General features: G+C 44.4%; 1 protein-coding gene across 1 annotated transcript; it reads left to right on the top strand.

Moving 5' to 3' along the window:
- The first annotated feature begins 9015 nt into the window (after positions 1–9015).
- On the top strand, positions 9016–11503 carry timm10 (translocase of inner mitochondrial membrane 10 homolog (yeast)). Its single transcript, XM_080462998.1, has 2 exons — positions 9016–9225; positions 10973–11503. Exons 1-2 carry the CDS (start codon positions 9155–9157, stop codon positions 11166–11168), a joined length of 267 nt encoding a protein of 88 aa, XP_080319124.1. The 5' UTR covers positions 9016–9154; the 3' UTR covers positions 11169–11503.

Raw genomic sequence — 11503 nt, 5'->3', positions numbered from 1 at the left:
TGCAGGGTTATTGCTTTGAATATGCAAATGATGACTTCGAGTGGTGAAAGAAGTAGACTTGGGATTTGGAGTTTGCAGGTTCGATTCCCACAGTCACCACTGACAGGTGTCCCTGAACATGACCTTTAACCCCAATCAGCTCGTAATGTGGCTACCTACCAAACAACAATTTAGTTTATTAACCTGCAAATCAATGAATGCATATCTAAATATAAATCATACTAAAACAATATTTGCATGTAGGATTATGAGTTCAAATTTTTGTAAAAGTAACATTACACATCTTTTTCTGAGGGCAATTTTCACGAACTGGAGCCCAAAATATTATTCAATTTTTGATTAGACTTGAAGCTCTATTAATATAGAGATAATCAATAACATCGCTATTGTCCAATTTATCTTGAGTTGCCTCGTGTTTGCCCGGTCCAACATGGCGGACGCCATGACGTGCAGCTTCCACAGTTTACCGCCAGGAGGCGCGACGATGTCCGCGTCTTCCTCTGAAGCGACGCACTAAAATGTCCTATCTGGCGTGGAGTTGTGATTAAACCCGCACACCCAACGCATGTTTAGCGTTATAAAACAAACTGTCGCGCCAAACTCTTCCACATCTACACAAGAAACAAACACCAGTGAGTATGATGAATATCACGCGCCCGGCGCGTGATAATCTCTTAACTCTGCAATGTAATCCAATTAAAGTTTCAGCTAAACGTCATTCAGAAACCGAATAAGTTCAAAAACGTAAACATTGATGGATTAATCTTTGACATGTACGCGAGAAGAATTTTGTTTATTCCTCGATGTGTTCGGAGGAAAAACACGAGCTGTAGGAAGCGATGCTAATGCTAACCATGCTAACAATGGTGGCACCATTTATTATTTCTTTTTTTTAAGATTCAGTCGAAAGACTAAAATGTTTAATTTTCTCCATTCACAGAATCTACATATGAATTAATGGTTTATTTGGGTTTCAGTCTTTAGTACAAAAGTTGTGCATTTAGCGTTCACTGTATTTTATGCAAACTGTACATGATGCAGTAATTATGGTTCATTCCTTATGGTTCAAGCTGTGTAACCCAGAAAGGAGTAGGTTGAAGCTCAGGCTTATGTTTGCCTAACCTGTACAATCCATAAAACAACCCTGAATATCAGTTTTACTGTTTTACAAAAGTAAGAAAATAAAAAAAGTAACAAAAAAGAGTTCTTCTTAATCATTTCTCATTTCAGTCATTTCGCCCTTAATTATTTCACCTTTCTTTTTTTTTTTTTTTTTGGAATGTGTTTGTTTGAAAATCTGGTGCATAGACTGTTTGAGTCCATTTGTTTATTGTGTCTGCACCAAAGTGAACTTCTGATCCCTCATGAGTGGCTCACTCTATTTTACTTTTTTAAATTCCAGCTGTTTTCTTGTTTCTTTTAATTCCAGCCATTTTCCTTCCCATGTTGTTTTAATCCCAGCTGTTTCCCTGCTTCTTGAAATCCAGCTGTTCGTTCCATGCGATTCCTCCAGCAGTTTTCTTGCTTTATTTTATTTTATTTTTTATTCTACTTTTTTCTTGTTTCTTTTAATCCCAGCTCTTTACCAGCCCATGCTTTTTTTTAAATTCAGTCTGTTTTGATACCCATGCTTCTTGTATTCCAGCTGTTTCCCTGCTTTTTTAATCCCAGCTGTTGGTTAAGAGCGGTTCCTCCAAACTCCTTCATGGACATGCAGATGTACCGCTGGCCTGGATTCGAGCTGCAGCTTCTCGGGGAGCTGCAGAGACAACAGAACAGCAATTTGTTCTGCGACACGCTGCTGCAAACCGAAGGTTAGAACGTCTAATTTCCAGGAAACTCTAAATACTTAAATATAGTCAAAGTCTGCAGTGCAAGTGGCTTGAAATAACTACTCAAAGGTGAAAGTGTAAAATGTTGATAGAAGAATTAAACAATCCAGATTATCCACTTCTTGCACAACCAGTGAGAAAATGTTTCCATTTAGAGATATTTCTACCTAAAATGAATTAAATATGAGCATTCTTATTCATTTTTCTTAGTTTTTTTATATATATATACTTTCCTACACATGATGTGGTTTTCTTTTTCTCTGAACTTCAATGTAATAGACACTGTAGCAACAAATAATGTGATAATTTTGTCACTTCTAAATATGATTAAGCAAATAACATCATAGCATAGTAATATAACAGTGAATAAAAATATAGTTTTATCTTCAAAAAAATTTATATTATGACTGAATCCTCCACTATGCCTGTTTTTGAGAAGTTAACTGCACAGAAACTACAAAAATGTCTTTATTTCCAAGAAGTGCAACCTTATTTATGTATTATTTAATTATTGTTTGAGCTTGATACATTTATAATAAATAAACCCACATCATGTGTTTTTGCTTGAAGGTGAGCCCTTGGAGGAGGCAAAGAGGTGATTGACTGCGGTTCATCTAACTGCTTCTCGTCTTGCAGGCGTCTCAGTGCCGACCCACAGCTGTGTCCTGGCCGCCCTCAGCCCCTACCTGCATCAGAAGCTGTCGTCCACCCCGTCGCCTCCTGCCGGCCAGAAGCGGCAGCTCTGTCTGCAGGCCGTCAAACCTCACACGCTGCTGAAGTTGGTGGGTCTGCTGTACTCCGGGCAGCTGGTGGTCAGAGGTCACGCGGAGCAGGACGACGTGCTGGCCACTGCTTGCCGCCTCGGGCTTACAAAGCTGGTTGAGGGACACGTGGATCGGAGGAGGGAGGAGGAGGAAGAAGAGGAAGAGGAAGAGGAGCGGGGGTTGATTTCAGGAAGAAGCAGATGTCGGAGGGTGAGCGTGCAGGACGCGCAGGTTCAGGCTGAACTCTCGGAGAGATGGAGGAGAAGCTGTGTGTCGACAGCGACGCAGACTGACGATGGCGAAGAGACGGTGGAATACCGAATCAAGCATTCAACCCCACAAGCTGCTGATGCTCCACAGCAGCACGGAGTCCAGGCCGAGGAGCCAATTGGTCCTGATGGTTTGCTGATCACCTGTGATGAATCCGCAGCTCCTCCTCACCCGGTGGGATCATCCCATTCAAACTCCATGACCAAACTCAGGGAGTCATTCCAGTCTGGAGACGGTGACAGAGCTGGACCAGATGCTGGAGGAGGGGACGGGAGTGTGGCTGAACGTGGACGAGACAAAGTGGGAAACTCGAAGAGGGATGAAGGAGCTGAAGAAGAGTTGATGAAGAGCGTGGCCACGGTGAAGCTTTCGGAGACCACACACATTTCTGTCAAGGTAACGGGGAATATTCTCACTCAAAAGTTTTAAGTGTTTAAGTGCACGTTTATTTGTGGGGTAAACATCATGTCATCAGTCCCTGCTGTTCACTAGACCAGGCAGACTAGTCGAGCTTCCACATGCGAATGGCCTCGGGTTTTATGTTCACGCGACTTTTCAAGTGAAAACGCAAAACTTTCGTGGTGTTTTGTGTCCGTTTACACGACAACGGTGCCCGGAGCCACTGAAAACACACAACTCTTTGAAAGCGGCTGTGTGTCGTCTCTCCTCTGTGCAGGTGAAGCTACGGAGGAGGACTCAAGGAGAAGTGTGGGAGGTGGTGGGCATGCAAACTCAAGACGAGAAGCTGTCTGCTCACCGCCCTCTCAAACAGGTAGATAAATTTAGTGTCTGAGAACTGATTCTGCACAAAGAAAGATTGTTGTCAGACCCGTGGGCCTCGTTGTAGTTGATTTAGTAGTTTGAAGCTCCAGCTGAGAAAGAAGAAGCAGCGCGATGACGCAACGACCGGCCAGTGCCTCAGGCTCGATACACAACCGCTCCGTTTCATCATCTGCTGCACCGCAGGCGTAAAAATCCCTCTGAATAATCTCCAGTCCCTCAAAGAGGGAACACAGTTATGAGACTGTTAAAATAACCTATAAAGTCTATGTGTGCGAGTTTTGATATGCAGCATTTTGATGATAAACAATTCATGAGCAAACAAATGTCCTCGTACTCTCATTGTTAATGTTTATAGCTAATTGTTCTCTGCCACGTGTGCGTGGTTTCATTACAAAAACAACCAACAGCACCCACTAGTGGCCGTACATGAGAACTACATGGTTTTAAGCATTACTGCCGTTGTCGTGGAAACGAGCATCGTTTTCAAAACGTTGACGTGTAAACGTGAAACTTGCCTTGATAGGAAAACGCAAAAACGATGTGTTTTCACTTGAAGCGTTGCCGTGGAAACGGGGGTCTGGGTGTGTGAGTCAGCTCAGGTGAGGAGATCAGTGTGATGTGGTTGCGTCTGACGGTAAGGAGGGCCCGTCTCACATCCTGGAATCATAAAACTTCCCAATAAGATCCGTTCCTCTCCCAACAGGATCGGTCCAGTCAGGTGTCGCCACAGAGAGACACGAAGCCCCACGCGCTTCACCGACCTTCAGAGACTCTGTGTCTGCCGCCTGCAAGCGTTAACGGCCCCGGACGCTCGGAGCTGCTCGGCTCGGGCTCTCGGCCGCTCCCCGATCGGAGCCCCGGGTCGGACTCAGAGGATCAGGGCTCCGTGGAAGAGTCGGTCGAGCAGATCCAGAAGCTGCTGGAGGACGTCATGATGGGCCTGAACATCCTGCCGAGCCTGGAGAGAGGCGACAGGAAACCTCAGCCTGCAGATACAGGTACACATCTTTAACTTTCTCTGCCCTGAGCTGCCTCCTTTTTAAAGTCAGTTGTTTCACGCCTTTACCTTAGTTTGTTACTGAAGTGGAACTTAAAAGCAGAGATTCTGTATTTTGGTGTATGAAATGATTGTTTTCTCACTTCCTGTTGCTTCTTTCTGTTAATAATTCACCTGGAGAGACAAAAGTATATATTCCAATTTGTCAGATCTTTGATTTTTGTATCGAATCTGCCCATTAATTTGCAATTACATGATAAATTCACTTAATATCATAATTTTGAGGAAATTCAAACTCAGCTGGCATCTTCAGACCAAACCAAGATCTAAGATAAATGTCCCAAAGTAACACAATACCACTACTTATCTCCTCCAGTTACATCTAACCAAGCGGTGGTACTTCCAGGTTAACACATGTTCCTCTTCCTGTCTTCATCTGTAGGTTTCCATTATGGGTTTGAATCTCCGAACCTCCCGAGTTGCACCAGTTTGTCAAACGCTCAGCCTCCTGTGCAGATCCAGGGAGGAGATTCCACCAGCAGCCAGAACACGTCTTCATCCGAACAAAGGACTTCTCTCCATCCTGACGAGCAGGATTTGGTCGTGACCACCGATTTCTTCTCCAGTGGACAGAAACTAGGTTACTCGGCTTCAGGGCAAACATCTCAACCTCAGGACATTCTGGACCTGCTTCCACTTTCCAACAGGAGCAACTCAGAGGAAAGTTTCTCCTTTGCTTGCATGGAGGATCTGCCTCTTCTTCCATGTCTCTCTCCAATAGCGCCGTCATGCATGTCTGCAGCAAAACATCCTGCCAGTGACAATCAGCCAAACCTGCGAAGACACCCCTGGATCAAAGAGGAGCCCGACCTGCTGCAGTTTCCTCTCTGCACCATGACCAACGCACACAATAAATCCTTCCCGCAAGACGCGTGTGTGCCGTCTTGTTCGGTGACCCGTGTTGAAGATGAAGGGTCAGCAGCTGCAGTGAAGCTTCAGTCCGAGACGATCGCAAACGGTTCAAAGTCTAAACGATATGGTACGAAAGCGTATGATTCTGAACCGAGAAGAAGGACGAGGAAACGCTGGAGTCGTCCGCAACATGCCAGCTGTTGTGTTTTGGCATGCGAAGAGTCAAAAGTCAACGATAGAGCAACGAGTGTTTGCTTAGTGAATTTGTCCAGTAACAACGTGCTGGTCAGCAAAAAAGGAAGCTCTCCAAGACTTTTAGAGAAGCCAGAGGAGAGTTTGAGGGAGACGAACACCGGACCAGCAGATCCCACCACTGGATGGACTCGGATCAGGACCAGAGGCTTTGCCAGAAGAACTCAAGAGCTGAGGAACAGCACGCTCACCGAGCCGTTTCTTTCAATCCCTCTGGTCCACAGCGCCAACGTCGTGAAGAAACAAGACCCTTTGCTCCCAAAGCGGGGCCGTGGACGCCCACGCAAGGTGAAGCTGGAAGTGAATCTACCAGCCGGATTCCCCGCCATCATCAAGACTGAGAGCGTTGGATCTGAGGAGCAGAGGGCTGACGTGTCACTGAGGGACAAGCCAGACGCAGAGACAAAGAGAGAGAAGTGCAGGAAACGCAGGAAGAAAATCAACAAAGTGGAGGAAATTCCATCAAAGAGGGTAACGAGGTCCACGAGCACCGACATGGCAGTACCGGACGACGAAGGTCGCAGAACTCCTGAAACCAACGGAGAGTCTCAGAAGATCACGGACACATCAGTCAGCATGGTCGACGAGGGCAAGTCTTTCAACGAATCAGACGCCGCACGGAGCAGGAAACAGCAGGACCACCTGACCAGCTCCTCTCGACAGACCAGCGTCGACAACGAAGGCCGCTCAAAGTCTTCCTCATCGGTCTGCGGCAACGAGTCCGCAAGAGAAGAAACCGAGAGGAGGGAGTCTCCAGCGGCTGCTGAGGAAGGTCAGTGTTCGCACTTTCTGTAAACGCTGATGTAAGGCCGAAATTATTAATGAACCTTATTCGGTGAAATTAAATAATTGTAAAGAGAGACTGAACTGAAATCCAACTACACAGACAAACTGATCATGGAATTCAAACAGGGATGTTTCTGGTGACTGTGAATTTGTAGATTAATCTAAAAAAAAAAAAAAATTGTTTAAAAAAAAAAAGTTAGACCAGAAGATTCGTTTCAGAACATTTGTTCACACGGGAAAGGCACAATTGTCGAAAACGATGTAGTTAGCATGCCAAGCCACTAGTGGGTGCTATTGTTTGTTTTTGGAATGAAACCACACACATGTGTGCAGAGAACAAACCGCTGTAAACATTTACAATGGGAGGACTCGGACATTCGTATGGACAGACGACTAAGTTGGATTGTTAGGACGGTGACTCTCAACTATAAAACTACCAAGTCCCAGGAGATCATGGACTGGAAGCCATGACACAAACATTGTTTTTATTGTCCATCAACTGAGCATGAGCAGGGCAACTATGCATTTGTGCATGCCGTCTACGTGGAGACGCAGCCTGAGCATTTTCAAAATATTTTGTTTTTTCCCCCCCCGTTTCTATGGAATCGGAGCGTCTTCAAAAAGTTGTGTTTTCAGTGGCTCTGAGCACCGTTGTTGTGTAAACAGACCCCAACGGTCAACCAGTATTACATGTTTTCGCTTGCTATTATTGTCGTGTAAAAAAGGCCTCAACTCCACTGATGTGCACAAACCGGGCTGGATGACAGCGTCTCTGTGTAAACAATGTCTCATGCCTGGTGTTATTGTCTTTGTCAGTTAAACCTTGAAATGACGGAGGTTGTTGAGCGATCCTATCCAAGTTTTCTGACGACGCCTACACGCCACCTTGTTTGCACTTTCTAGATGAAAGTAATGACAAACAGCGCTGGTTTTGTGGGAAAACATGTTTTCAAATGGGATCTTCCATTTTCAAAATGCTTGCGTACTGTTGCAGGGATAAGTGGGCTCTTTAGCGTCTCTTTAGTGCCGACTAGTGGCGGGGGGCTGCATGACAGTGTGCATTAATAAAACCCAAATTGGTTGTATGTCCTGCATGCTGATGATATAAGGAACAAAAAAATTGTTGGTGACGCTGCCAGAGGTTCAATTCACTTCAATTCAATTTTATTTGTAAAGCGCTAAATCACATCAACAAACATCTCAAAGCGCTCTTACAATGATAGAGTACAACAGAACCCAACTAAACTAGGTTGTGGCAAATGTGCACTTGAAAGAGGGAGAAATGATCAAATTGAGATGAAGAAAGAGGGATAGAGTGTGTGCTGTCAGTTTGGTTTGATTGATAAGAGTGAAAGAGGTTTGTTTTTTAAAGTGTATTTCTATTTGTAATGAATGAATTAATGACTTGGACTGTCAAACACAACAGCATGGCAGCCGTAGAAAATAAAAAAGTTCAAAATGCTTTCATATAAAGACTGATGGTGACAAAAAACAGTTTTACAGACAGAAAAGGAGACACATTTCCTCAATATAATCGATGCTAAAGCACCACAGAAAAAGAGTTTTGGTACATCCAGTCTTTTTCTGAGAAGTTTTCTCAGTCTGTGGATCTGTGTTCCAGAAACGTCTCGTGTGAACGGAGGATCAGATTCCGTCCGTGACACAGCGGCTGCGGACTGCCGCTCTCAGCTCAAAGAGGACGAGGAAGCCACTCTTCCTCCTCCGTCAGAGACTGAGGCGATCCGGATGACAACATGCAGCATCCCGGAAGACAGCGAGGACGTGGAGGTGGACGTTCTGCGCTGCTCTCCAGATAAAACTCCTCTGATCAGCGAGTGTGAGCAGACACTCCTCGGCATGGACGTTACTCCTGATAAAGAGGAGGAGGAGGAGGAGGAAGAGGAGGAGGAGGTTGATGTGACTGGAGATTAAACAGAGCGACCATTGTCTATGTGGTTTTTACTTTATTTGTTCAGCAATGTATTGTTCTTTTATTTATGTTGATCAATGCAGGCTAAAGTCTGCTTTCAATTTTATTTCTGCACATTTCAGTTTATTGCACTTCCAAGTATCGGTTTCAAAGTTCATATGAGAAAAAAAAAGGTTCTTACTGAAAGGTTCTTACATTTAGAGTTTTTATTTGTGTATAATTTTAATAATTTTACATTTCTTGTTAAAATGTCCATATTTCGGTGGCGTTTGTAAAAAAAATCCTTCATTTTTAAGTTGTACTTGTGAAGCATATTGTGTTTTATGTAAAGTTAAAAAAAAAAAAGTTCTGAAAAACGGCTTTGTCCATGTTTTTTATTTGGAAAAATGTGTATTTGTAATATGTTGCAATGTGGAGGTTGGCCTCTAGTGGCGCGCGGGTGCCGATTCAATCAAACTTTATTGAAGCGGAAGTGCATCAGGAAACGGTACACACGTGTTTTTCTTGCAGGTTTGAAGGTTACAGAAGATCCAGGCTCCTCGTCGGCTCCCTCTGGGTTCCTTGTCGGTCACCTCGCCGGTGTTTGGTGCAGACTGAGGCCGGCGGTGAGCAGCTCTGAGACGGACTCATGGATCCCATAAAGGCGCAGCAGCTGGCGGCGGAGCTGGAGGTGGAGATGATGGCAGACATGTACAACCGGTGAGGGCTAAGCTAACTGCGGCTAACTGCCGCAGTCTGTCCAGGCTTTCACGTGTTTCACTGAAGCTGATGTGTTAAAGGCCTTAAACATGTGTAACTGCATTTCTTCAGGTCTGCATGTAACCAGACAGCATGTATTTCCCCCGCAACAACCTCTAAACCTGCTTGTCCACATGTTCTCTTGTGAGCCTTCTTCATTTAGACAGCCAGCTATTTGTTTTACTGTGCAGTTAACATGAAAAACGTGTGTTCTGGTCGGTGCATGGATGGACCTACCAGGACGAGATGTGTGGAGAGATGTTGCATTTTGTTCCCAGTCTGAGTGACACACTCCTATTAGCACCACTTAACATAAGAAGCATGTGTTCTGGTTTTGTTATTAAGCTGCAGCACCAGAACAAAGGTAATGGACCTACCACCAGATGTGTGGGGAGGTGGACAGATGTCTTCTCACAACACTTGAGATCGAGGCTCTGTCAGCCTGGGAAGACATTTCTTACAGCATATGTGTGTGTGAGATTTCATTACAAAATCACCCAACAGCACCAACTCGTGGCCCAACATGAAAACTACATCGTCTCCAGTGTTTCTGCTGTTGCAGAATTCTCATCCTCAAAAAAGAAGTTATTTAAAGCCTGCTCGCATAAATTTACTCCCCGAGTCCAATTCATCCACTTGGTCTCATTTCATGTAAATTATATTGGATTGCCTTTTTGGTCCTATAACTTTTACAAGTACGTGATGGATTTATCACAAGTTTGAGAGGCTGTGATTCGGAGGGTTTTGACTTGTTCATGTCAGTCAGATCTGGCAACCCGGCCCACACTTTTTTAAAGGTTTATAAAGTGTGATCAGTGTTTTTAATCTGTCTATTGTTCCAGTCCGTGTTTCAAAATGTAATTCTAGCAGATAATTCTGGACTTTTGTCAACATGGCCGGGCCAAGTATTAATGTTACAGTACTCAATCTTGAAAAAAACTAAATAAACATCCTGTGAAGATGGTTTTGACTTCAGCTACAGAATGTTGATTAAACTTAAAGTATGCAGTAATTTTGAGTTTTAGGTTCAAGATGTTTATGTATTCTAGTGTTGTCAAAAATAACTCATTAATTTAGTGTGTGTGTGTGTACTTGTACTTGTACTTGCACTCACGTGTGCGTGCAGTCTCTCTCTCTCGCTCTCACTCAATGCGTGCCACTTTCTCTCCCTCTGTCTCTCATGTGTGGATATTAGTGTATTATTACCACTTTGTTCGTGTGATAAGTTCACAACTTTGTTTCTAGAAATATTAAAATTGTCAAAGTAGTGGACCTGCACAAAACCCAGACTTATGTTAGATGTTTATTAATTAATTCATGTTTTTATTATTTTGCTAATCTTGGAGAGAGACAGTTTCACACAAAGCTAAAAAAGACGTTATCAAGATAGTCTTTGATTTTAAATATAGTCGGTGTGTTGACTCCACATTAATTCCATGGTTTTCCCTGAATAAATATCCATTACAAGCTTCAGTCTTCAGTAGAAAAACAATGCAGTTAATAGCGCAATTAACTTTTTGAATCAATTGACAGCACTTAATTTATTTTTTTGTATTTTTTTTGGTCAATTTGCTTGACGTTTGCCTCCAGGTGTGTTGCAATAACGCAGTGAAACACTTGTGTGTTGGCCTTGCAGTGACCATTATCTCTTTTATAAATCCAGGCTTAGCTGCAGAGAATGAGACTCCCGCTCTGTTTCCCCTCTCAGAATGACCAACGCCTGCCACAAGAAGTGCGTACCGCCCCACTACAAGGAGGCGGAGCTTACGAAGGGCGAGTCGGTGTGCCTGGACCGCTGCGTGGCCAAATACCTTGACCTGCACGAGCGGCTTGGACGAAAGCTCACAGAGCTGTCGGTGCAGGACGAGGAAACCATGAGGAAGGCGGCTGTGGGCAGCGGATAGACGCATTACATGTCTCAGTGTTGTGGTTCGGGGTGGGGGTGGTGGGTGGGGGGGGGTTTAACTGTGGTCGGTAACATTAAAACCAAAAGAAGTTCAGGTTGTCCTGAGAGAAACTGCCTCCTCTCCCACGTCGGAGGTGGACGACGCTGCAGAAGAAGAAGACGACTGCTCGGAGGTCCAGCAGCTCTCGGGACCGGTTACTCATCTCACACTCGGCTTCAAGAAGTCAGCTGCCGGAGAGCAGAGGACACCTGGGACAGTTGGTCCCACTTCTAAGTTATAGTTTGTGCTCGTTTTCATCCGTCTGTCACTAAAAGTCAAGTGCGTTACCCGTG

This window comes from Lipophrys pholis, assembly GCF_963383615.2.
Source record: "Lipophrys pholis genome assembly, chromosome: 5".
NCBI lineage: Eukaryota > Metazoa > Chordata > Actinopteri > Blenniiformes > Blenniidae > Lipophrys > Lipophrys pholis.
Note: the sequence above shows the minus strand (reverse complement) of the source record. Positions and strands in the feature narration are given on the sequence as shown.

What these genes read in the sequence shown, in the direction of transcription:
- timm10 (XM_080462998.1), top strand. Translation starts at nt 9,155, where the DNA reads ATGGATCCCATAAAGGCGCAGCAGCTGGCGGCGGAGCTGGAGGTGGAG. An exon ending in ATGGCAGACATGTACAACCG is followed by an intron (nt 9,226 to 10,972) that starts GTGAGGGCTAAG and finishes TTCCCCTCTCAG; the next exon opens with AATGACCAACGCCTGCCACA.